The sequence below is a fragment of the Dama dama genome, chromosome 7, assembly GCF_033118175.1.
Source record: "Dama dama isolate Ldn47 chromosome 7, ASM3311817v1, whole genome shotgun sequence".
Classification (NCBI taxonomy): domain Eukaryota; kingdom Metazoa; phylum Chordata; class Mammalia; order Artiodactyla; family Cervidae; genus Dama; species Dama dama.
Window position 1 is genome coordinate 12158626 of NC_083687.1, and position 26894 is coordinate 12185519.

The 26894-nt window shown below is 41.3% G+C and overlaps 1 protein-coding gene across 4 annotated transcripts in view; it reads right to left on the bottom strand.

Moving 5' to 3' along the window:
- Window positions 1-359: 359 nt before the first annotated feature.
- FKBP5 (FKBP prolyl isomerase 5) overlaps window positions 360-26894 on the bottom strand; it is a 112753-nt gene continuing 86218 nt past the window's right edge. For all 4 annotated transcript variants that reach the window (XM_061146529.1, XM_061146528.1, XM_061146531.1 and 1 more), the window contains exons 7-12: window positions 18694-18850; window positions 14068-14158; window positions 11224-11307; window positions 6707-6892; window positions 3336-3575; window positions 360-2620 (exon numbers count right to left, since the gene is read on the bottom strand). In XM_061146529.1, coding sequence (XP_061002512.1) covers window positions 2513-2620; window positions 3336-3575; window positions 6707-6892; window positions 11224-11307; window positions 14068-14158; window positions 18694-18850 — 866 coding nt within the window. In that variant the 3' untranslated portion in view covers window positions 360-2512. The remainder of the gene's footprint in view (window positions 2621-3335; window positions 3576-6706; window positions 6893-11223; window positions 11308-14067; window positions 14159-18693; window positions 18851-26894) is intronic.

A 26894-nucleotide genomic window follows, 5' to 3' on the forward strand; every position in this document is an offset into this window, starting at 1 on the left:
GAGCAGGACAGTGTTGTCTCTTGTTAATTTTCTGAGGTTTCATTTTTTCAGGTGGGCCCCCAAAGTAGTTTCCCAACCAAAACAACTTTTTTCTTGAAGACTATTTGAGCAAAACCAAGAATAATGGTGGGGTTGGGGTACTTCCCAGGTGGTTCAGTGGTAAAGAGTCCGCCCACCAGCAACGGAGAAGCGGGTTCGATCTTTGGGTCAGGAAGATCCCCTAGAGAAGAAAACAGCAGCCTACTCCAGTATTCTTGCCTGGAGAATCCTACAGACAGAGGAGTCTGGTGGATTACAGCCCATGGGGTCACAAAAGAATCAGACACAACTTAGTGATTAAAACAACACAACAACAAGAATAATGGGAAATCACATTTGTTTTTCTCAATTTATTTAAGGAACACAAAAAAGTGCATCTGAATAGTTTTAAAAACCAATTTGCTTTTAATTCACCTGTCTCACCACTCCAAATGCAGTCTAAGAGACCGTTGATTTCTAGACAAATTGTTTAAAATTACTGAATTTGATACAAGAGTACATGAAGTTTGTCTTGAGTGGTGAGGGCACCCTGTAAGAGTTTGCTCTGAACCACCTGCCCACCCTTCCCTCTCTCTCTCCACACACTTTCTTTCCTGTTCCCGTGACCCATAACATACACTAGGGAGACAGTGAGCTAAGAGAATCTAGTTTTGGGAATAGTATTTTGCTTGTTACCTGCAAAAATCTAACTGGCCTTTTAGGATCTAATTTCAGTCTTGACCTCATTGGAGTCATGCTCTAATCAACGGAGCTACAAATACTAGACAGATAAGCAGATAAGCAAAATCAACTTTTGTTTTATAGTCTCTAGGTGAGATTGGGGCTTTTTAAAGAAATACCTCATGAAAAAAGACAAATGTGTACATGAGAAATTAAAAAGGGTTTTAGTTATCATTAAAGGAGAAACTCAATTCCATTTGTTCCATAGAGATGAAAACTGGTATAAAAAGGAAATGACTTTATTTTTATGTTTTAACATAAAGAATAAAAGTGTTTTGTTAAAACCACCATAAAAATAAAAATGAATCTCAAATATAATTGCCAGTGTTTTTTAGGATTTAAAAAGGTGAGATGTTCCAGGTTGAAACAAATGTTTTTTGGTTTGCCAAATGTATTCTTATTTCTTAGGCTGTGGGACTAGAAAGCCATGCTTTATCTCGCTTACCCGTCAAGACTAAAATTCAACTACATGTACGTATTTAAGACTTGCCCTAATTCAATGCCCAAGTACTGGAGATTTTAGGCTAGATGTACCTGCCTGGGAAGCTGTTTTCAACTCTTTTCCGCAATCATACCAGAACAAAGCAGCTAGCAGTGCAGGAAAAGAAAGCTACTGCATGTCAAACCTGTGAGGAAAACAGTTAATGGAGAAGAGCAATGATTTATTTTTTCAACCTCACAGATTTTGTTTTTAAAAATTAAGCTACTTAGTAGTAAAAAGTCAAAAAAATAGGAGTGTAAATAAACTTCCATATATCAGTATACACGTGTTTATGAGACAGGAATTTTAAAAAGACAACAAAAAAATGCTTCAAGGATCCTAGATAGACAGGTTAAATAAAAACTCACTCCACGTCAAAGATATAAGAACAAGTCTGAAATTCTTGACAGGAGAGGTTAGAATGGAAGTAAGAAACTGAACGGTAGCAATGAGCAGGCGTTACTGGATTCAACATCCTTTCCTGGCAGGGAAGAAAAAGCACAATTCAGTGTCTCAGAACTTCATCCAAAGCGGGGAAGGCTAATCCAGAACCTCCTCCTGCTCACTATCATGGAAGAGTGTTTTAGGAATGACAGGGTTCCCCCTCGGGGGAGAGGCTGCGGGGCAGAAGCCGCTCTCACAGGGGGGTTGCTTGACTAAGGCAGCAAAGTCAGCAAGCAAGACGCCTCTGAGGTTCTGGCTTTCAAGTGTGTGATGCTGCTGTGGACCTGAGGGGGACCTGGCCCCTCTACGGTGGGTTCTGTTCGTTAAAAATGCAACAGCTTCCATTCAGAGCACTTCAGTCATTTGAAAAACAACCCCCCCCCCACCCCCAACTCTCCCCTGCCCAACTATAGGAAAGAAGAAACTCATCAAGCATTGATTTCTAGGTTTCTGCAGTGCTATTAAAGTTCAATCAAATGTAAAACCTAACAGACAGCCCCCTTGTTAGAATAATCTCAAGGGACCCAGAATTGGATATTGCAAGTTGACATCAACTGAAATGAGCGGGACTCGAGGTGCTGGCTCGTGCTCCACACTGACAGGCGCTGCTCTGCTCCGCCTGCAGTGGTCCCACGCCACCCCCTCGATGAGACCTCTGGGCAGCAGCAGGGTGGTGGTTTTTTGGGAAGCTACTGGTTTTGCTGTTTGCTTCCAGAATCACATAGACTATAACAAACTTTACACTAAACACTGTTTAGTCCTGAGTTGGGTGAAAGCCCGTGGAGGAGGGGCCGAGTTCGTTAGGACTCTTCCCTCCATGGCGTGCTGTCATACGTGTCCTTCGGCTTTCTGCTCGTCCATTGACGGACTTCCTATTTCTTTTTCATTGGTGACCCCTTCTAAAGTCTTCTTGCTCACTGCTTTACTGGCCTCTTCCTAAGGAACAAACAAGGAATCAAGAGGGTTAGAGGAAAAAAGAAATGTCCAGTTGCTTCCTGGCTCCTCTAGACGGTCAGGTCTAACACAAGAGGGCTTGAGCATGACTGTATTGGGATTCACGGCTGGTCAGTCCCAGCGCTGCCGCCATAATTAGCCTGGGAGTGTTCCCTCTTCTTTGGTTAAAGTGACCAGCCTGCCCCAGGGACAGCTTTGACCGTCAAGTCGTGACCGAGGGTCTGAGTGGATGGTCAGCGAGGACCAGAATACACCCGAGTGGTCGGGGGGGCTGACTGCTCCTCTTGGGTTGCTAGGTTGGCTCTTAAGCCTCAAAGTAAAGGGCATGGGGTGGGGCTTCCCCCTCAGAGCCTATTTCCTAGGAAGCTCGGAAGTTTTGACAAGCAAGTGTTGTGTTTGGGTTTTAAAATAATAACAAAAGCCTTAGTGCACTTTTAGGGAATTAATTCCCCTCTTCTCTTGCATGGACGTGCCAGGGCCTCATGGCTGTGCCTCTGGTGAACAGAACTGCACACCTGTCTGGCTCGTCCTCTGGATCCAAAGGAGCCTTGGTGGGCTCTGAAGTCCTTTTCCCTCCTCGTGGCCTCTTGGGTGTCTTCCTGGGCCTGTGTCCTACGGGAACCTCCTTAGGACGGAAGTCAGAGGCGCGGTCCGCCCGTCCTCCCCTCACCTGAAGGTGGGTGGGTTCTGCACATACCTTTGCGTCCTGCTCCGCAAACTTCTTGAACATGTTGGCATAGATCCTGCGGTCCCGCTCGTTGTGCTCCTTAGCCTTTTTCTGGCACATGGAGATCTGCAGTCTTGCGGCCTTATTCTGGGGGTTTACTTCCAACACTTTCTCAAAGTCGCCCTTGGCTGACTCGAACTCATTCATGAGCAGCTGGGCTTCACCCCGCCTGTATAAGCCCTTCTCATTGGCACTGTCCAGTCCAAGGGCCTGGGGACAGATGGGCTATATTTTAGAAAGGATGCATGTACCCTGTAGGAATTTGGAGAGAAAAGTCTCTGGCCAAGAGAATTAGAAAATACCAGGCTCAAGGCAATTATATACTATTAATCAAAATAATAAAATTCATTTCTATATTTAATGCAATTTCTATAAAGATCCCAAGGATCTTTTGAGAAGTTCATTTTAAACACCAATGGGAGGAGGGCTTTTGAGAAGTTCATTTTAAACGCCAATGGAAGAAGTAAATGCCTAAGACTGGCTGAGAAAATTTTTGTAAATACAAAAATAATGAGGGGACTTGACCTACCAGAAAAAAAGATATACTATTAAACTACTGAAATTAAAACAGTTGTTAGTACTCCATGAAAAAACACGTTAGTGGAACAGAACACAGCATCCGGAAACAGATTCATGTGTGTGTATATAAAAAAGATTTAATAATCACAAAGATGGTAACGTAAATCATGTAGAAAAAGGATTAACTTCAATAAATGGGGTTAAAACAGTGACTATCCATGTAGAAAATAAGACAGTCTATGTAGAAAATAAGATTTAGATTCTTACCTCATAAACACAAAAATAAATTCTAAGCCAAATATATTTACATGCAATCCCCCATAAAAATATAATACGGTTATTTTTTTTAAAAAGCAAACCTAGTTGGAGGAGGTTTAAGTACCAAATGGTTATTTTTTTTATAATCTTAGGATGTAAACAAGCAATTCAGAGAAGAAATACTAGTTATTTCAATACAAGTAATGAAAAGATGTGCAACTTAATTAGTAACCAAGAACTAAAAATGAAAATAAGAATTTTCTATTGTCAATAATACTGAGCAATCACTGATAATATTCAATAATATATAAAGTATTAAAATTTTTAAACATATCTAAATATATTGACAGAATGTCTTTCGACCCAGTATTTCGACTTCTAGGGATTTTATCCTAGAGAAATAATCCCATACATGTGCAGAGAGACACTATATAATTTGTAATATCAAAACCCTGAAAATCTACCAAAACGGGTTGGTTAAATAAATTGATAAATACATACACTGGATACTAAAAGAATACTTTAAAGATACGAAAAGATACTATAAAAAGAATATGATGAACTGATCAGATGTGGAAAGATGTCCTTATATTCTAGAACTATAAATCTATACATTCTCATTAGAAAGTACACATACATGTTACTCTACTTATGGACATGGAAGAACAAGAGGAATGTGTGTGTGAAGTGAATGACCGTGGTCTTGGGAGAGGGTCAGTGGGAATTTTATGAATGGACTCAGGTTTTTAGATGTTTCTATAATGTCTGAATATTGAATGACTTTATACTACTTCTATAAAGAAAGAATAACAAAGGTTTAAAAATGTAATACTAACATTATTCTCTCAGGCAAAATACCATTTAATATATTTAATATATTATGTTATGTATTTCACATAACATACTGATCCACAAAATTAAAAATATTGAAACTCAATCTTACAAAGAAGGCCTGAAATCGTTGCTTGCTTTTCTTGTTCCCTTCGTCTGTCTTTAAGATACATCCAGTTACTAGCTTGTACCCACAGTAAAATGTACACTGTTCACTCTGGGACCTAATACCTGACACAGTAGCACCATTAGTATAAAAAAGAACAGAATCATACGTGTGGTACTTCTCCTGGTCTTTTAGTCCTTAGGTACTGCTTACCATGTTAATAGTACAGATGTAATGGAGGGTGCTGATGCTTTGTGGGTCTTGCAAATTATTTATGTGTAACCCTAGGCAGTGAATAAATATGATAATAAAAAAGTGACTTGTATGTATCCCTGGATGAACAATCACAGCCTAAAGACCTCAAAGACTTAATAAGTTAAATCTGTTTTTACACATGAAAAGATGCTCAACATCACTCATTATCAGAGAAATGCAAATCAAAACCACAATGAGGTACCATTACACGCCAGTCAGGATGGCTGCTATCCAAAAGTCTACAAGCAATAAATGCTGGAGAGGGTGTGGAGAAAAGGGAACCCTCTTACACTGTTGGTGGGAATGCAAACTAGTACAGCCACTATGGAGAACAGTGTGGAGATTTCTTAAAAAACTGGAAATAGAACTGCCATATGACCCAGCAATCCCACTTCTGGGCATACACACCGAGGAAACCAGATCTGAAAGAGACACGTGCACCCCAATGTTCATCGCAGCACTGTTTATAATAGCCAGGACACGGAAGCAACCTAGATGCCCATCAGCAGAGAATGGATAAGGAAGCTGTGGTACATATACACCACGGAATATTACTCAGCCATTAAAAAGAATTCATTTGAATCAGTTCTAATGAGATGGATGAAACTGGAGCCCATTATACAGAGTGAAGTAAGCCAGAAAGATAAAGACCATTACAGTATACTAACACATATATATGGAATTTAGAAAGATGGTAATGATACCCTATATGCAAAACAGAAAAAGAGACACAGATGTACAGGACAGACTTTTGGACTCTGTGGGAGAAGGCGAGGGTGGGATGTTTCAAGAGAACAGCATCAAAACATGTATATTATCTATGGTGAAAAAGATCACCAGGCCAGGGTGGGTGGGTGCATGAGACAAGTGCTTGGGCCTGGTGCACTGGGAAGACCCAGAGGGATCGGGTGGAGAGGGAGGTGGGAGGGGGGATCGGGATGGGGAATACATGTAAATCCATGGCTGATTCATGTCAATGTATGACAAAAACCACTGCAATATTGTAAAGTAATTAGCCTCCAACTAATAAAAATAAATGAAAAAAAAAAGTTAAATCTGTTTTTATAAAATTGTGTAATCTGGTATCAAATGCCATAGACTTAAGGTCATGGATAAATATTGCTTAATTTTATCAAAAGTTTTAATTCATAATGTATTATTATAAACAGTCTAGGCATTAAGAAAGTATAACTGTACTAAAAAAAGCTTTCTGTATTTCCCAGTTCTTACTGAGAAATAAATAATCCCAAACAAAACAAAACAAAACGAAAAACCCAAACCTTGGCTGAGAGGAAGTGGAAGATGACTAAGCATGAGGACAGGGAAAAAGATCCAGACTATGTAACGTTCATCCCACACGCAGACATTTTACCTTGTCGCAGCACTCCACGGCTTTGGTATATTCTCTGAGCTTCAGGTAGCACATGGCCAGGTTCAGGAAGGCAGCGAGCAGGAACGACTCAGAAGCTTTCGATTCCTTTTCTGATAAGCCATATTCCATCTCTAACCAGGACACTATCTTCCCGTACTGAATCACTGCCTGCATGTACTTGCCTCCCTAAGAGAGAGAAGCTAGTAATTACTTGCTGTACTGGCTCTGGAGTGAGTTCAAAGGGAGCATAAGTTCAGCCCTCCCGGAGCGAAGCAGACCCTCAGAGGGGAGCCACCAGCTCGTCCCGAGCAGGCTGTGCGAGTGCCCTGCTCTCCAGGCACCGCTCCCAGTTCCTTCTCAAGCCCAGTGACCTCTGAGCTGCTGCACGGCGGGCACCGTGATGCTCACCCTTTTCAGCACACGGGCATCAAGGCTTTTGGGTTACATTCTTTGGTGCCAGTATTTACCGAACTTTCGTAAGGCCCGTGAGTAGCTGTGGACTGTGTCACTAGTTTACTCAGAGGGAAGTCACTTTCCCCTTTTCTCCTGACGATGAGTCGTGCACAGTGGACACTATATTCTGGTAAGTGCTAGTCCCAAACCCAGCAGATCTTCGTTAACTAAACCAAGGGTTGGCAAACTTTTCCTATAAAAGGGAAGATAATACTGTAGGCTTTGGAGACCAAACAGCCTCTGCTGCAACTCTGTTCTGGGTACGAAAGCAATGACAGACAATATATAAACAAAGGGGTGTGGCTGAGTCCCAGGAGAGCCCTGCCTACAGAAACAGGCTGTGGTCTGCTAACCACTGATCTATAGACCGAGGGAATATACACAATGAACAGCTGTCCAGCATACCTAACTATAAAACAAAAAAAATCACAAAGGTGTTAGTCACCTGACTACATGAGAAAGACTTTTCTCTTAATCATATTTTCCCTCTAACAACTGTGAATAAAAATTGTATAATTCACATGAATGATATATATGCTCTATTACTGTAGAAAGGAGGCCCTGATTGTCAATTTCTGGTGATGAGGATGGGGTAGACACAGTTCCAAGTGGATGGCCTAGGTCTGAGGGTACAGTCTTCCTGGGCTCACAAGGGGTTACCTCCCAGTATGCCCAGGGAAACTGAAATGCATTTCATATATCTCACCTACTGAACAGCATAGCTCAGACTGACCTACCTTCAGTGTGATCTAGCCTACAGTTGGGCAAAATCATCTAACACAAAGCCTATTTTATAATAGAGTGTTGAATATCTCATGTAGTTTATTGAGTACTGTCCTGAAAGTGAAAACCAGAAAGGTGTGTGGGTCCAGAACTGCTGCGTCGGTTGTTCAGCCCTGTGATCCCATGGCTGGGAGCTGTGCTCACTGCTGATGACATCACCAGTCTGGGATGAAGCAAACCCAAATTCATGTAAACCCGGATGCATGTTGCTTTCACACAGGTGTAAGTTGGGGGCTGGCTGTCCTTGTAGTCTGTCGTAAGCCTTAGGCCCCACTACTCAAAGTCCTTACCAGTTCCGGGGGCTGGCATTTTCTGTCATTGTCTTTGCCCTTGCTGGATTATGAGCTTTTGGGGACAGGAAGCATGCCCTGTCCCTTTCGGAATATTCAGGGTTTAACACGAGGTGGCTACTGATGATGGTTTGCTAAATAAATATTAAGGTCAAAGGAATATAACTATGGAATCGAGTTTTTCAATCATCGGGAGCAAGCTGGAGATATGGGTGAAAATGAAAGGTGTCCTTTTGTTTAGATTCAGTGAGAAGGGCAGGCATTTTCCCTGTTATGTCTAGTTTCTTCTTCCTCTCACTCATCCTCCTCTGATTACCTTTCTATCTAATCTATTATCATAGAGGAAGGAAAGGGCCAGGGAGGGCAAAGACCAGATCCAATCACTTCAGTAGGTTCTGACTATCAGAATCATAGAGGCTATAGTTTCTGAAAGAAAATAAAACCCCCCGAAGTATTAGACTTTACGTAAATATTCTTTACACTTAAAGAGCATTTTACTTTCTTGATAGTCCTTTCATATATAGTATATATAATTTTTATATCTCAACTTAAAATGAGCAAAGATCTCTGTGTTATTTCTGCTTCTGATGGACTAAAACTGGAGTTCTCCACTAGGGTGATTCTGTCCCCAGGTGCCCACCTGGTGATGTTTAGAGATGTTCTTCAGTTGTCACAGCTGGAGAATGTGTGTGTGTACTACCGGCATCTAGTGGGTGGGGGCCAGGGCTGCAGCTAAATGCACAGAACAACCTCCCACCAAACAGAATTTTACAGCCCCAAATGTCAACTGTGCTGAGGTTGAGAAGTCTTCTCTTTCCTTCCCTCTTTTAGAGCAAAAGAGGGTTTTGAGTTTTTCTTAACCTAAAATCCAAGAGTCATGGACAACTTGTTTCTGAATCAGAGTACTGGCTTCCTGGTTCAGTAATGGTGGTCAAAACAGCAAATCCTGGTGTGTCTGCAAAGGGCCCTGTGGCTGAAAGATGATCTTCACTCAGTTGCTTTAAGAATGCGTTATCCCCAAGGAGCACGAGGGGGCGCAAGAACCTCTTGGTAAGAAGTGTCCTCAGCCTTCTTCCCACTCTGCCTCCAAGTCAGAAAAGAGGAACTGACCAGCTGTGACAGCTAACAGCCCTGTCTCACAGAATGCTGTCAGCTATGCGGGCACAGACCACGTCTGTCTGACTCACCGGCGCAGTGCCGGGAGCAGCGTCATGTTACATGTGCTTAGTGATTATTTTCAGAGCCAAACGAAGACAGTCCTCTCCTACCTTTCTTCAGTGTTCAGAGGTGCATGTGAGGAGCTTAATCACTCCCATCTAAAAGCTTTTTGCAATTCTACCCTACTGAGAGCAGAGACTTGCCCACTTAGGTGTAAGCCAAGCCACCAGGTCACGGAGAACAGGGCTCGAGGTGTGGGCAGCATGAACCGCCCCCCGTTTCTGCTCTGGCCGCCGCACAAGGCGCCAGGTCACACACCCTGAGAAGTCGAGGCCCAGGGAGGCCGCTCGGCAGACTGAAACTCGCCCTGACATCTGAAAAGGGAATGTGTATAGGAACCCACCTACCGTTTCTAAAGTTGTACAGCTAAAATTAGGATCTCCGCTGGGATCTTTTATCTATATATGTGAAGGTGCCTCCAGGGAAGTTTTTAGTGCAAAATGTTCAGAGACATTCTGGGAGAAAAAGTCTTAGGTCAGTGGTACTGAACCTTTTCATTAATTTTCCCCCAACAGACTAATGTTTTCAAAGATTTTGTCTATCAAATTGCATGTTAAAAATAATATGTTCCGTATGTGTGATCCAGGTTTTATCCAAACATCAGTAATTTTAAGAGCGTTCATAACATGAAATACACAAATCACTATTGTGGTTATGATGCTAAGAAGCAACGAAGTTAAATCATTATATAGATACTTTAGCACTGATTTCTGCTGCTGATTAGAAATTATGGCCATCTCTCTGTATATATTCAGGACACAGCTATATGATACATGGCTTTGCAACATTGAGTCATCAGCAACCAATTAGTTTCTGAACAGCTAAGCTGTTTTATTACACTGAGTTGATATTGTCATTTAGTCACTAAGTCGTGTCTGACTCTTTGTGACCCCATGGACTGTAGCCCACCAGGCTCCTCTGTCCATGGGGGCTTCCCAGGCAAGAATACTGGAGTGAGTTGCCATTTCATTCTCCAGAAAATCTTCCCAACCAAGGGATAGAATCCATGTCCCCTGCATTGCAGACAAATTCTTTACCTCTGAGCCACCAGGGAATCCAGTATATGAGTTATAAATAAATATATATTATCTATACCCACAGTAAGAAATGTTTTAAGTTATGATTTGTATCCACTCAACTCATTTAAGTGGGTTAAGTGACAGACAGTGTTACAGTCATGGTGTCACCGTTAAAAGTGAATAATGAGAGTTATTAGCCTTTCTGGCAACCTTATGTTGATTCCTAACAGTTAAATCTAGTAACAAATGCTCTTTGCACTTTTGATATTGGGTTCAGTTCCTTTCGAAATCTGTGCATGAATTTTTCTTTTATCATGTGCCTAAGTGACTTCCCCAAAACAGTGGAAAGGGAAAATGATATGAAATTTACCCCTTTGAATTCTACTATTTGCTAACAATTCTTCTATTCATTCTTTGTTTTGTTGCACAAACACTTGGTGATGGTCTACTATGTACCAAGCACAGTGCTTTAGGCCTTGACTGATACATGGTGAGTGGGCGAGCCAGACCTGGTCTGATGTTATGGATGGTTACAGCCTAGATTAGAATGTGTAAAAGAGGCATTTGTAGTCTCTGTCACATTAATTCATTCTGTCTTATTTCTTATACTGAAAATGACAGACTTGTAAAAATTCAGGCTTACTCTTCTCCTGAAGGGTACTGACAGAATTCAGGGTAGGGGAGATCAGCACAGTTCACTGACACTTGAGTGAATTCTGAGATGGAAAGTACTGTATACAAAGACTCAGCACACCTTGAAGTACACGGTCCCCTTCTCTTTGACGATGGCAGCCTGCTCCAGTTTCTCTTTGGTGTCCATCTCCCAGGACTCTTTGGCCTGTTGCATAAATGCGTGACAGTGGTTAGATGAACCGAGAAGGAAAAAGCATCAGCTGATGTCCATAAGAAAAAACTATAGCTACTTCTACAGAATACCCACACCTCAAAACACAGTGGCTTTTAGAACTATGCACCCTTGCCAATGCACTGGTAGGCTAGAACTCAACTCTCCATGAGAACAAAGGTGTAGCTTGACCCACGCTGCTCAAGAGGGAGACTCGGACGGTAACACTGTAAGGAACATGAACTGCTGAGCACTGTAAAGAATGCATCTTTAGAATTATAAGGTGAGGCCACACAACGAAAGCTGGGGCCTCTCTTCTCATTCTGCTGCTATACTGTTATTATAATGTTGGCAAGTTGTTTCTCTCAAGATTCAGTTTTTAACTCTAAAATGGGAACACTACTGCAGGCAAGTCACAGTTATATACTCATATATGGTTTAAAAAATTCCAGGTCATGTAGTTGTCTCTTCGCTGTGAGACAACCAGACCTGAAGCCTCCAAACTGTAGCAACTTGTAGAAGTTTACTTGGGGAATATCAAGGAAAGCATAACTGGGAGGACAGAGGTGATGCAAAGACATAAACAAACGCTTTCATGATCACCTGCTTATTTGTGTGTATCATTACTTTCCCGCATTACAGATATGAGTCCAGGGACAACTGCACTTTTATTAAGAACAGCTGGATCATAAGGAATCAACAGAACAATCTGAGAGGTCCTTTAGGGGAAAAGCACTGACACAGCCATTGTCAATTTACTGATAAGAATTATGAAGCTTCAGTGGGTAAATATAAAATTCTTTATTTCAAAAGACAGTGTTATATTCCTGGTGTCACCTTTAAAGTGATAAATGAGTTACTAGTCTTTCTGGCAACCCTATGTAGATTCCTGACAATTTAACTCTATTATTTAAAAATCTAGTAACAAAGGCTCTTCACATTTTTTTACATTGGGTTCAGTCTTTATGGATTATAAATCTGTTCTTAATATTACAAAACAGAAAATTAAATCATGTTGCTTTCAACAACATCACACACTGTCACATGGTTTCAAGTATAATCTCATAGCACTGTGGTCAGAAAAGATGCTTGATACAATTTCAGTCTTCTTAAATTTACCAGGGCTTCCTCTGTGGCCTAGCAGGTGACCTGTCCTAGAGAATGTTCCGTGTGCACCTGAAAAGAATGTGTATTCTGGTGCTTCTGGATGGACTGCTCTATAAATATCAATTAAGTCCATCTTAATTGTCATATGTCATTTAAGGCCTGTGTTTTCTTACTGATTCTTCTGTCTGGATGATCTGTTCACTGATGTAAGTGGGGTGTTAAAGTCCCCCACTGATTGTGTTACTGTCAATTTCTCCTTTTATGTCTATTAACAGCTGCCTTATATATCGAGGTGCTCCTACGTTGGACTGCTGTATCTTCTTGGATTCATCACGTGGTTTCACATATACCTAACAGCAGTGCAGCCTGGAATACGCCCTTGGGGCCGTGACCGAGAACAGGCTTGCTGTGGTGTACTACGGAGTGAGTGTCCTACAGAACCACTCGGGAGTGAGAGGGCTCCTGTGTGGGCCAGGGCCAGGGCCACGATGGGAAGGGCTGGGGGTAACTTTATTGAAATGGAAACAAGAAAGCCAAAGGGCTACATAACCATGTGCAAAAGATCCTTTTTTCCCCTATTTAAAACCACTTTGTGCCATGAAGACAACTTTGGAGGACCAGGACTTCAGAAGACATTACCTGACAACAAGCAATAGCTGTGAAGAGAGCATGTGTGTGTTTGTGTTATGATTAGGAACATCACCATTAGGAGAGGATCCCAAAGCTGTCCTTCCCTTTCTCAGCCCAACATTAAGAGGCCCTCAGGACAATGATTTCCTTTCTGTGTCTAATAACATAAAAATGGTCCCGTTTCTAGTCCAAAGCTTACAGTAAAGAACATGGAGGTAGCGCTGGGGGGCGGGGGATGAAAAATGTCTACAAAATGCACTCCCAAGGTTCTCAGGGAAGGGAGGCTTTGGTGGGGCAGGGACACAGCTGGACGTGACAGTGTACCCAGCTCAGGCAAATGTTTTGTTTGTCCAGGGAAGCTGCTGCCGGGAGCCTCCGGAGGTGGATCTGAGATGGAAGTATGCTCAAGGAGGTGTGCCATTTCTGGATCCTGAGGCTAACACTTTTTTCTACTTGGACAGGTATGAAAAGAAAAAGTCTAGGGTTAACAGATTTGGTCCTTGTGTCCCTTGTCACTGAGCCTGGTGGCCCACGAAGCCTTGCATTTTGGATAATAACTTGGAGCCACACTGACGGCCTCTTCACAACTCCTGTGAAGGGTACAATCCGTTCAGCCCTGGAAAACTGCACCCCACTCCCCCAAGGAGCTGCTTGGCAAGAACATGAACCTTTTTGTCTTCAACCCAGGAAAAAAAGTACAAAAAGAACAAGTCTAGGAACAAATAAGGGAACAAGTCTTGGCTTCTACCCAAAAAAGTTAATAATAAAAAAAAAAGGCTGACACATAGGAACAAAATAAGAACACTGAGCTCCTTGGCTGTGTATCAGCTGTGCTCTATCAGTTGTCCTGTGCTTCGGGAGCAGCATCAGAGACAGGGGACAAGCTTGGTCACGGAGAGCACTACGTACAAACAAGTACCATTGATCTATACCATCTGGCAATGTAAGATACTACTTTACAACAAGGGGTGCAGAAGAAAATCTGTCATGATTTCAGAGAAGGTGGTCTTTTCTCACCTTTTCGAAGCTCTTAAGTGTAACTTCATATATAAGCTCAGCATTAGGTTCAATGCCAAATTTAGGCTTCCCTGCCTCTCCAAAACCATATCTGAAATGGAGAGGGGGAAAACAAAAACAACTTTAAAGAACTGGTTTATTTCCAGGCACCTCCTTCGGTATCTCCAGGCATCATATTAGCATAGAGCTCTCATTTGCAAACCACACACATCAGAGACCCTGAGGATAAACCAGATGTTGATCAGAAGATACAGTACCAAGTACCACCGCTGTGGTTTTTCAGAAGCCAGGCTCCGTTTAGTCTTCTTCCTCACATTCATGTGTGACGCGACACCTGGACTCCTTGGGACAGCTGGCTTAATAGAATTGTAAATGTCACTGTCTTTTTCTCTGCTTGGTTTTATATTTGGTTCTTTTTATAAAACAGCCATTATTTGACTCACTGTCTTTTTCTCTCCTTGATGTTATATCTCGTTCTGTTTTAAAAAACAGCCACTGTGACTCTCAGGGCTGAAGCTTCATCAGGACCTAGAGAAGACAGGCCCCCTACCTGTTACAGTGCTGTTTAGGAGAGGTGTGTGTTAACGAGCTTTTCACTTTAAAGTGCTGTCCCCTTCCAGAAGTGCCATTTCCAGTCAGATAAATGGGGGGAAAGGATCACACACCAGAAAGGATATATACCCTCACAGTACTTCAACACTTTCAGAAAGTGTACTAGAAAACACAAAATATACAATTTAAAAAACCAGCCCCTGCAAGCTCTAACACCTCATCAAGAGAAATACCCTGCACTGTATTCCCATAGCTCCCTGGCTGTAACACTACAAAACACTGCATTTTTTAGCCAAAACTTACTGAAAACAATTGCTGAGAATACAGAGATTTGTTTTTTTCGGACCATTTAAGATTTTAACAAATGCAAGGCATTCGAGGGAGCACACGTCTACGAGAACGGAAATTCTGATGGAGCTTTGTCTGTCTGGTTCAGTGATTTCCCAGCATGTAGAACAATGCCCAGCATAATAGGAAAATGTTCCCTGGAATAATTCTGCTCCCATGTGTTTCAAGCCAACTTCTCTTTAATATATGGAATGGCATTGCTAAAAACTTAATAACTCAAACACTCAGGCTATAGGATGAAAGATGCCAAAACCAGATTGATGTATTAATACCTTCAGTTTCCTCTGGGGTAAGAGGATTGGAGTGGGAACACTCATCTCTTGCTGTTTGCAACACTTCTTTCCTCCCTGCCTGAATTTTTCAGGAAAAAAAATGTTTACTCACATACCTCCACTGTTACACAAGACAGTGGAAGCTGGAGCCAGAGAAAGGCACAGAGGTGGATTGAAAGCTGGTAGGAACGGGGTGTGGCAGTTTTAATAGCAGGGCAGAGGGTATCTTCAGCGAAGAAATAAACGCGGGCATAATCACCAGTGGCTGATTGTAGGAAGTGGTGACTAGGTTTCTACTTTGAGCTCTTAGACTGCTGTATCTCCTATTTTGTTCCTGCCATCTGGGAAATAAAGGACACGCTTTAACTGCTGGGAAGCAGGTACGCAGGTGAGTCCTTGCTGAGCGTTGTTTACTGACAGCATAGTTGTACAGTCTATTCTGTGAAGATGTATATGGAACACAGTCCCGGGGAACTGTTTTGGGAGCATCTAAACTGACTTCCAATTATACAGAAACTTGTCTGATTTACTCTGGATTAGGCTGGGTGAGGAAGGACCCACAAATTCATCTGATTGAAAGACATGCATTCTCAGTCATGTCCGACTCTTTGCAACTCCATAGACTGTAGCCCGCCAGGGTCCTCTGTGCATGAGGTTCTCCAGGCAAGAATACTGAAGTGGGTTGCCATTTCCTTCTCCAGGAGATCTTCCCGACCCAGGGATCGACCCCACTATCTCTTGCACTGGCAGGTGGATTCTTTACCCCTGCACTACCCGGGGAGCCCAACTGAAAGACCACCACAAATGGAATTTCAGGGTTAACCGAAAGACAAGCTGGGTTACAGTAACAGAAGGAATCCAGTATCGATGTTCTTAAACTGAGAGGTGCCTGCGGAGGGCAGAGATACAATGACTGCTCATGACCGCTAAGCCCCTCTGTGCACACAAGAAGCACCTGCACCTCATATGCAATTGCTCCCTTTTTACAGATGAAGAGACTAAGACTCAGAACTGCTTCCTGAGAGTCACACAGAGGCAGTGGTGGAGCCAGGATTTAAATTCAGACTGTGTGGGTCCCAGAATATTGTTTAGTTTTTGAACCACACTGCCTCATAATGAGATACTCTGGCTCTTGGCAGCCTGTTTTTGTTTGGGGTTGGTGCTGTACAGAAGACAGGTAAGAAAAAAGTTAAAACTAGCCATATTTTACCTAAAACAAGAAAGATTAACCAGTCACCGTATTTAAAACAATATTAAAGACGTTGTCCTGATGAGAGGTGAGAAAATGGATTCTCTGGATGTGTTTTACGAATTCTTTTTTATGAAAACATCCTGTCAAGGAGTCTTGTCAAAATCAAAGAGAAGGTATGCCCTGGAAATCTTTTGGAGAATGAAATACAGGTGACACTAAGAGTAACACCAAACACATATTTGCAATAGCCGTATTTATAGCCACACTCAGCTGCAGTGTGTCTGTTAGGTGGGAACCTGGTAAGACAAGTGAATTCACTGCACACGCTTCCCGCAAGCCCGGATTCTCTACGTACACAGATCTTACATGGTGCACGTGTGGGCAGTCTGCTGTTACAGGCGCTGCACTTCATGACTCCTTAACATACTAAGCAACATCTTAAAGAGGAAATAACGTGTTCCTTTCTAACCATGCTATTTCCACAAAACATATGAAAAACCTTTTAGACCTAGAAATTCATGAAAACTTGTTGCCTACTTATGCCTGAAAAATCTACCACATGTTAAAACACGGTTTCCTTTTCCTTGGGGTCTGAGAGTCATCAGGACAGCAATAACAGCCAGTATGCAGAGGGCCCGGGTGTGTCAGGCACTTTGCTACGCTCCTTACATGCATTCTCTTTCTTAGTCCTCCAGAGCTCTGCGAGGTAGATACTGTCACCCCCATTTTATAGAAAGGGAAACAGACTTAAGAGTCAAGTACACACAGCTGGTAAGCTGCATGTTCTTTTTGTTTCTTTTTTTTAAAACCACTAATCATATAACAATTTAAACCTGCAAGGAACCATCTGCATTAATAAATATAAGGTAATTCCAGTTTCTCTTTGCCCATTAAAATTGAGACATCTGTTCCCACAACTGGCTTGTCAGCTAGGTTAAAATGTAACAAACTGATTCATATAATATTATATGCTTACAATACATACAGAACTCCTCTACAAGGAACTTAAATCTGAAAACATATGTGCATAAATACCACTCTCTTTATATGAGCTTAGAACTAATGTAACTTTGGGATGCTGGATTAAAAATAATTAGATATTACTTAGATATGGAAGAGATGGCCTGTCTATGCCCCACCCGAGTTAAAAAATAGTTTCTTATAGAAGAGAGAACTAGATTCATCTGAGTGAAGTACTCAGAAGTAGTGAAATACTACTATTTACATAGTAAATGCAAATAAAACACAAAGGTGGGAATATACTAGTTCAGAAAGGAATAGAGCAGAGAAAAAGAACGTATTAAATTAAAGGTGCCTCAGTGAAGGCTCTAAAGGGTTCGAGATGTAGAGCATTTTGCAAGGCTTTTCAAGTGGATTAGTGGCATGACTGGAACATCACTTGAGAAATACAATTATGGCTCAAGTGTCAGGGCAAAGGTAAATATGCCATTGGATTAAGACTAAGGCTACACAAGGCAAGCAACTGTACAAAAGGCACAAGAATACCTATTGGCAAGCGCAGGTCATCAGGATTCCCAGTAACTCAAAATCCCACTGACTGAAACCCAAGGATCCAGGGAGAGAGGAGACGTGAGATAAGCAGATGCACTTTCACACAAATAGAATCAAAACACCCTGGTTTCTCTCAAGGGTCCATTTCTCAAGATAGAAGGGTTAGATCCATGGTATAATTTTAGGTCTAAAAATAATACCAAACATGTTTTCACAAGAGAGACTGTTAGTGTCTGATAGTTCTAAGCTTGGAAGTGCTAATGGATATCCTTATGATGGGAAAAATTTAGGCAAAAATGAGTCATCTCCGCTGCCTTTAGATCCAGGAAGAGCACTCTTTTTTCAGGGAGTCTGTATAAGAACAGGTGGCACAAATTCAAGTGGTAATAAATCATCCAAATGTTGCTTCTACTTCCAGCCCCCATGTTTTACCGCCTCCAGCCTAATTCAGAGAAAAGGGGAGAAGGGGCAAGAACTCCCTGTCTTGGCGACATGGCCGGCAAAACAGAGAAGCAAAACTCGCCTGTCAGTCCTACCCTGAACACACATCAATCAAGTGAACAGGCTTACAAACCTCTGTAATATTATAAGGCCCATTAACTCCCCCTAACTGTAGCCTGATTTAATTAATTGTTTCCACTCTTGGCATTAACTTCACTGAAAATAGCAAAATGCTGATTGAAAAAACAAGTGTATCCCTGTTCTTTAGATAACGTCAGTCACTGTGTACTGAACCGGTACACTGCTTACCGTGGTCCAAGATATAAAATACATTGTTCCTCACGCTGCATTTTCTCCAGGGCTTTGTCAATTCCAATTGGAATGTCGTGGTCTTCTCCTTCACCAACGATGAACCCCACATCTCTGCAATCAAACGTCCTTCCACCACAGCGGCCTTCCAGGTGGACTGAGAGAGGGGAGACAGGACAGTCAGCCTTGTGACGGGCTAATGTAGGGCCATGATAAATGAGTATTTCCCCTTCTTCTTTGCATCTGGAGGCATAGGGAGTATGTCCTGTTGAAGCTTAGCCCACCCAGTTGGGAAATTTAAGAGCAATCATATTTATTTCTGTTTTAAATTTAAACTTAAAAATTACTGTAACCATATGAATAAAATAATTTAGCAGATAATAAAGTGGAAACAGTTCTAACTTAAGCTGACAGAGATATCCTCTACTGTAACACAAGAAATACTAGATTATTTAATAGGTAATTATCAAAATGCCACAAATTTAATACCAAGTAGATAAAGGCTTAAACATTTTCTTGGCTTCAGATGTCTGGGTTGAAAAACAACTGAATGACTATTTCTCCCACGATATACAAGGGTTAACTGAATACAGAAGCTCTTTTTTAAGAGTTTTAACCTCATTCACAAACATGTTTAAATAAAATAGAAAAGCCAAAGGCAACAGCATCAATAACTAACACAGCTGCAATCCCTTAGTGGAATAATAAATGTAAAATGTGAAGCAATCAAGTCTGCAATAACTTGACAAATCAAATTTCTCAGCCACCTCCTCAGAAATGTTAAGAGGTCAATTTCTCAGGGCCTACACTTCGCCACTGCACTCAAACTCAGCTCATTTGCAGGGTAATTTCATATTAGATAAGGGGCTTTATGTTAGTATAATATAGGAAAAATGCATATAGATATGTATTTTCCTCTTGATTGGTTAGACTTTTCCTTCTGGGATAAACAATTCTCTGAAACTTTCCAGCTATGTTTAGTATTAAGGATATTCATTCCTTTCCATTTAGGTCTTTGACTCAGTAAGAAAAATGGATGGTTTGTATGACAGCACAGCAGCCAAAAAGCAATATAATAATTTATCTTTCACAGAAAATTCTTTATTCCTACTTCTGTAATATAATGGCCTTGATTCAAACGTAATGAATTCCTAAAATGCTGCTTTTCTAAGACTGGTTGGGTTACTTTAGATCAATAACTTGTTTTAGAGACTAAACATCACTTTTCTATTACACCCGTTCCATGAGACAGTTATCTTCCAAATACAAATCCAATTCCAACTTATACTTTTCAAATTCTGAATCTCAAAGGTCCTTTGAAACTCTAAAACTCTATAGTTCTATGACTCAGTACTGTAACTCTCGACTCAGACCAGAAACTAGTTTCAAAGCTAATTCCTGTAATTTGATCAGGTTACCTTTAACCCAGGCCTAAATGAGAGAAACTCTGAAGAGTAAACAGCAGTGGCATAGATACTAGGGGCCAAAATGTCACATGGACATTTATGCTTTCAAGTTCTCCACCCTTTTCTAATCACTAGGATTAATACTATCCCGATTTGTTCCCATCACAGATATAGGATGGAGCCAGACACTTGGGCCAAACTAAAGAAGGCCTGACTTGAATCAGACCCTCTGAACAGGGGCAACAGCTAGACTGGCTCTCAGGGTGGAGCTGGAATAGAGGAATTTTGTTCTGTTCCATACTCATAAATACAGATGACTCTCAATTAACTCACCTTTGCAACATCCTAGATAAAATGCAACTTAGCTTGCAGCACGGTGAAGTTCTCTCAGAAACAGTCCCAAATAAATTCAACTTTATTATTTTCAAATACATACACACCTGAGAGATTCTGCAGGAAATTCTAAGCTTAAGATATTTTCACTAGAGGGACTTCCCTGGTGGTCCAGTGGCTAAGACTCTGTGCCCAATGCCAGAGGCCTGGGTTCCATTCCTGGTCAGGGAACCAAATGTCTGTCTGCATGCGGCAACTAAGCCCCAGCACAGCCAAGTAATTTTTTTTTTTTTTTTTAAGATTTCTTTTACTAGAGTAAAAGCTCTATTTCTAAAGGATTTGAGAGTGCTAAAAAGTTTATGTTCTTAAATATTTTAAAATCTGCCCAAGAAATTTAGACTAATGTGATGACACTTTTCATGAAAAAAAGATTTGCTGAGCAAAGTGAATTTCAGCCCACGTATTGTAGCACATCTCAAGCGTTGAGATTTATGATCCTAGTAGCTCACAACTTTTTCTGTGTGAGGTTTATTGTTAGAAGTGTTTTCCTGCCTGAAGGAGAGAACATTTAGTGGGGGAGGAAGCTATCAGTACGTTCGTTGTGGTTTTAGGTTGATCAAGTTTGAATGTGTTTTCAAAACAGGAAATCCAGAGACTCTGCGAAAGATTCCTGTCTGTGTGTCAGTTTCCTAGGCCAGTTTTCAGCTTGATGCATATACTTTATCTTAAAATTATATAAATGATTTCAGAAATTCTCCTTACAAGTGATAACCCTTCATGTTAGGGAAAGAAGAGACTGGCTACTAATAAACATGTTGGGAAAGATAAGTGAAGCAAGCAAGCAAAAAAAAAAAAAAAAAACAACCTTCAAGTCAAATTATAATGAAGGAATAATTAAGAAAGCAAAAAAAAAAAAAAAAAAAAAAAGTTCACCACAGCTGGTCTAAGAGGGATAATACTGGGAGAACCAGTGTTTTTAGCCACCCCATAGGGAAACATTTGCAGTAACGCTTACAAACACTTACTACCTTATAGAGGAACTCATCTTTTTTTTCTATTAAATCTCTTTTTAAGTTTAACGTGAACAAGCACTATAGTACCACAAAATCTTAAATTGATAAACTGATATGCATGTGTGCACACACACAGCAGTCTGTATGTGGGTATATAAAACCTTTTAATATTGACATTATCTGGAATGTCAGTGCAAGAGGAGGTGTTACACGCTTAGCTAGTAGAGAGTCCATTGATTCTTTACATCTACAAGTAGCAAACCCTATTGCTAGGTTAACTGGTTTCTAAAATTGGAACACTGGTGTGACATGTTTCATGAGACAGCTGACAAGAACTCACACCCATCCTGGAGCTCCACAAATGCCTGCTGATTACCACAGCAGGGTCCCCCATCATGGGGACAGATGCAGACATGTCTGGCTCCCATCTATCTGTTTTTTCAAAAATTGTCTCAACAATTGCTACCAAAGAAAACCATGGCAGCTCTGGCTGTGGAAGACCTGTGGCTGCTTTTGACCTTGTATCACTTAGTGCAAATACTCATTTAATAAATATTTAATAATAACCATCATGACTCACTGGGAGCTCGGCCTCGAGGGCTCAGGAGGTCTGTTGCTAATTCCAACCAGCCTGATTTACGGGAAGTAAATGATCTATGACGTGCCCAAAGAGAATAAAAGTACATACAGGATGCTTCTACTTAGGGCTTTTTTGGGGGAGAGTAAGAAATACACAAGTTAAAAAGGGACAACATTTTCTCTTGACTTCAAGTCTACGTAACTTAAAGGGGGGAGATCCCCCAAACCCCATGAAATCAAACCAAACTGAATTACCCGAGCCTCCCCGAGCAATCCGAGTTTAACCACATCAAGTGAGCCTGGTCTGCTGCAAAACATCACTTAAACTGGAGCTCTGACTTATTGTTCTCTTACTGCCCTAGAGCAATTTTGTTTTGAAGAGCACAGAACACCCTGTTCTGAATGTGGCTGGCACATGAACTCGATGTGCTGACAGCAATTTGTACTCCGATTAAAATGGGGGGGTGGGGAGGAAAGAGTGCACTGGAGTAAGGAAAGAAAAAAAAAAACTGGAATGCAAGACTCCAAAAACTTGCATTTTGGGTATAATTTGTATTTTAGGAAGCAAAACTGAGAAAGAGGCTCCATAACCTTAAAAAAAATGAAAAAGTGCTGTAATCCCTCCAGCCTAAAGACAGTTAGCTCTGGTGAGTGTTTTTTCCCTTTTCTAATTATAGTAGTTGGTGTCTGATAGCTTTGCACTCATTCCCAAAACAATTACTGGGTCATGGGGATCTGAATGGGAATGTTGTAATGGCATTACTACTAGACAAGACTGGCCATTTAGCCAGAGAAAACCAGGTTGTGACAGGTTACTCCCACTCAGCAAGGGTTTTCTCTGCTGCCTACTTCGTGCCAAGGGAGTTTCTCTCTGTCTGCGTCTCCTGCCTAAGAGAGCAGAGCACTCAAGAGACAGTGGGATCTTAATGACCTCTTTGGAGAGGCAGATCCAGAGGTGGGTTTCTCAATCAGGAGAGGCATATTAATCACTGAGCAGAAGAGGCACGGTGGTCAACTCCCCCCACACTGCTGCCTGTCCTCCTCGCCATTTTGTCCTGTGATGAACTAATACCATCGGAAGGCTGCTCAAGGCACTGACGGACAGAAGCTAGCTGACAGCAGGCATGGAACCTGGCTGCCTGAACAGAATAACGTTTATGAAAATGGTTATACGTCTCAGTCTAAACAGGAAGCATACACACAGCAATACATTCTACACCAATACACCTCCTCACCACTCTCCTCTTCACACCAGTACAGCACTTGAGTCACTGCTGGATTCCAGTCCCATTCAATCACTTAATAATTGTGGCTTTAGGCAAGGTCATTTAAATTATCTGAAGATCAGTTTCCTCATCTATACATTAGGGAAACAATGTTAGCTAACTCCTAATTGTTGAGAGGATTAAATTAGGTACTGAATTAAAGCTTTTAGCCCAATACTTGACATCTATTCATTTATATGTCAGAGCAGCTACTATGTGAAAACACTACTATGTGTGGCTACACAGAGGTGAACTCAGTGAACGTTAGCTATGATTATTTTCCTACAATTAGTGGTAAATTATACCAGATTAAACAAAAATTAGAACTTGGTATGAGAAACCAGTTAATGGCTCCACAGAGAGAGCTGTCAAAATGTTAATAAAATTCAAAGTAGGCAAAGGCAATACCTTACGCTTTTGTACCTCGCAGTGTGTGTAACTGTGGCTACAACACACAGTTCAGGGCCAGAAAGTAAATATTTACTTAATGATTAATCTGAAAACAGGGCATTAAGGAAAATGGTAGTAATTTTCACTCATTTATAGGAATTTTCCCTTCTGAATATATTAGAACTCCTATTTTTAATAAACATAAGAGCTATTTAAATTCATCACTGATATGGAGCTTTTGTTTTTAATACTATTCTAAAATAAATGGCCCACCAGCTGAATTTTTTAATAAACAAAAAGATTATTTTCTATTAAGATTTTACTCTACCTGAAGATTTGAAGATAACTTTTAGAGCTATATGGGCTTCCCTTGAGGCTCAGACAGTAAAGAATTCGCCTGCAATGTGGGAGACCTGGGTTTGATCGCTGGGTTGGGAAGATCCCCTGGAGAAGGGCATGGCAACCCACTCTAGTATTCTTGCCTGGAGAATCCCCATGGACAGAGGAACCTGGTGGGCTACAGTCCATGAGGTCGCAAAGAGTCAGACATGACTCAGTCTGACATGACTCTAAGCAGCCTTTAGAGCTATGTAAAACCGAAATATCCAAAGAATAAACACTATCCACTTTAGACCCAGGTGCTGTGCTTAGTCGTTCAGTCGTGTCAGACTCTTTGCGACCCCATGGACTGTAGCCCGCCAGGCTCCTCCGTCCATGGCGATTCTCTCGGCAAGAATACTGGAGTAGGTTGCCATGCCCTCCAGGGGATCTTCTCAACCCAGGGGTGGAACCCAGGTCTCCTGCATTGCAGGTGGATTCTTTACCATCTGAGCCACCAGGGAAGCCCAAGAATACTGGAGTGGGTAGCCTATCCCTTCTCCAGGGGATCTTTTCAACCCAGGAATTGAACCAGGGTCTCCTGCATTGCAGGCAGATTCTTTACTAGCTGAGCTACCACGGAAGCTCTAGACCCAGGCACCATACTACATTATTTTGTGAAAGTCTCTTATAAAATGGTTTCAAGAACTGCTCTCTCTTACTGGACAAAATTTGCCAGGGCATTAAAGCATGTGAAAAACAAACAACACCAGAAAAACCCTCATAGCTCTATCAGATTTCTTTTTTTAAAGAATTTTTTATTGGGAGATAATTACAATATTGTGCTGGTTTCTGCCATATGTCAACATGAATCAGCCACAGGTACACACATGTCCCCTCCCTCTTGAAACGCCCTCCTGGCTCCCACCCCATCCCACCCCTCTAGGTTGTCACAGAGCACCGGGCCGAGCTCCCCGTGTCACACAGCAAATTCCCGCTGCCTGGTTTACATATGGTGATATATAGGTTTCCATGCTGCTCTCTCAACTCGCCCCCATCTCCTCTTAGCCTGCTGCATCCACAAGTCTGTTCTCTATGTCTGCGTCTCCACTACTGCCCTGAAAATAGGTTCATCAGTACCATCTTTCTAGACTCCACATACATGTGTTGGTACACAACATCTGTCTTTCTCTTTCAGACTTACCTCACCCTGTACAATAGGCTCTAGGTGGATGAACAACAGGCTCTAGGTTCATCTACCTCATTAGGACTGACTGAAATGTGTTTTTTAAGGCTGAGTAATATTGCATTGTATATATGTACCACAATTTCTGTATCCATTCATCTGTCAATGGACATCTAAGTTGCTTCCATGTCCTAGCTATTGTAAAAAGCTCCGCAGTGAACACTGGGGTCCATGTGTCTCTTTCAGTTACGGTCTTCTCAGGGTACATGCCCAGTAATGGGATTGTTGAGTCATATGGTAGTAGTTCTATTACTGGTTTTTTAAGGAACCTCCATACTGTTCTCCATAGTGGCTGTAATAGTTTATATTCCCACCAACATGCAAGCGGGTCCCCTTTTCTCTACATCCTCTCCAGCATTTACTGTCTGTAGATTTTTTTAATGATTGCCACTCTGACTGGTGTGAGGTGATACCTCATTGTAGTTTTGATCTGCATTTCTTTAATAATAATAATAATAATCTATCAGATTTCAACATGGGCATACATTAAATCTTTCCTCTATTTTCAATTTTTGGACCATTTTGGGTTTTGGTGCTATTTATAAAGAATATATGTATTATTTATAAGGAACACATACCTAGATTTTGTTGTCATCTTTGTGTTAACCTCATGATAATTTCTGCCTTTAATAGGTGACTTTACCTCATTCATATTTTTTGTAACAGATGACTTTGATTGATTTTTCCTACCTTATTTTTTATTTCCTACATAATATTTTCTTGTTATTTTTCCTTTATTACCTTTACTAGATCAGTCAAATTTTCCTTGTTCCTTTATTTCCCCACTTCATGCTGGTGGTTTGGAAATTCTACCTACTATTCTTACTGGCACCTAACATTAAATTTTGAAAAAATCATTTAACACACACACACACACACACATATTTATCAATGTGAACTAATTTCAACCTCCTCCTGAGAAACCTGTAGGCAGGTCAAGAAGCAAAAGTTAGAACAGGATATGGAACAACGGACTGGTTCCAAATTGGTAAGGTTGTATATTGTCACCCTGCTTATTTAACTTATATGCAGAGTACATCATGTGAAATGCCAGGCTGGATGAAGCACAAGCTGAAACCAAGATTGCCTGGAGAAACATCAATAACCTGAGATATGCAGATGACACTACCCGTATGGCAGAAAGCAAAGAAACTAAAGAGCTTCTTGATGAAAGTGAAAGAGGGGAGTGAAAAAGCTGGCTTAAAACTCAGCATTCTAAAAACTAACATCATGGCACCTGGTCCCATCACTTCATGGCAAATAGATGGGGAAACAATGGAAACAGTGAGAGACTTTATTTTTGGGGGCTCCAAAATCACTGCAGATGGTGACTGCAGCCATGAAATTAAAAGATGCTTGCTCCTTGGAAGAAAAGTTATGACCAACCTAGACAGCATATTAAAAAGCAGAGACATCAGTTCTAATGAGATGGATGAAACTGGAGCCCATTATACAGAGTGAAGTAAGCCAGAAAGATAAAGAACATTACAGCATACTAACACATATATATGGAATTTAGAAAGATGGTAACGATAACCCTATATGCAAAACAGAAAGAGAGACACAGAAGTACAGAACAGACTTTTGAACTCTGTGGGAGAAGGTGAGGGTGGGGTGTTTCGAAAGAACAGCATGTATATTATCTATGGTG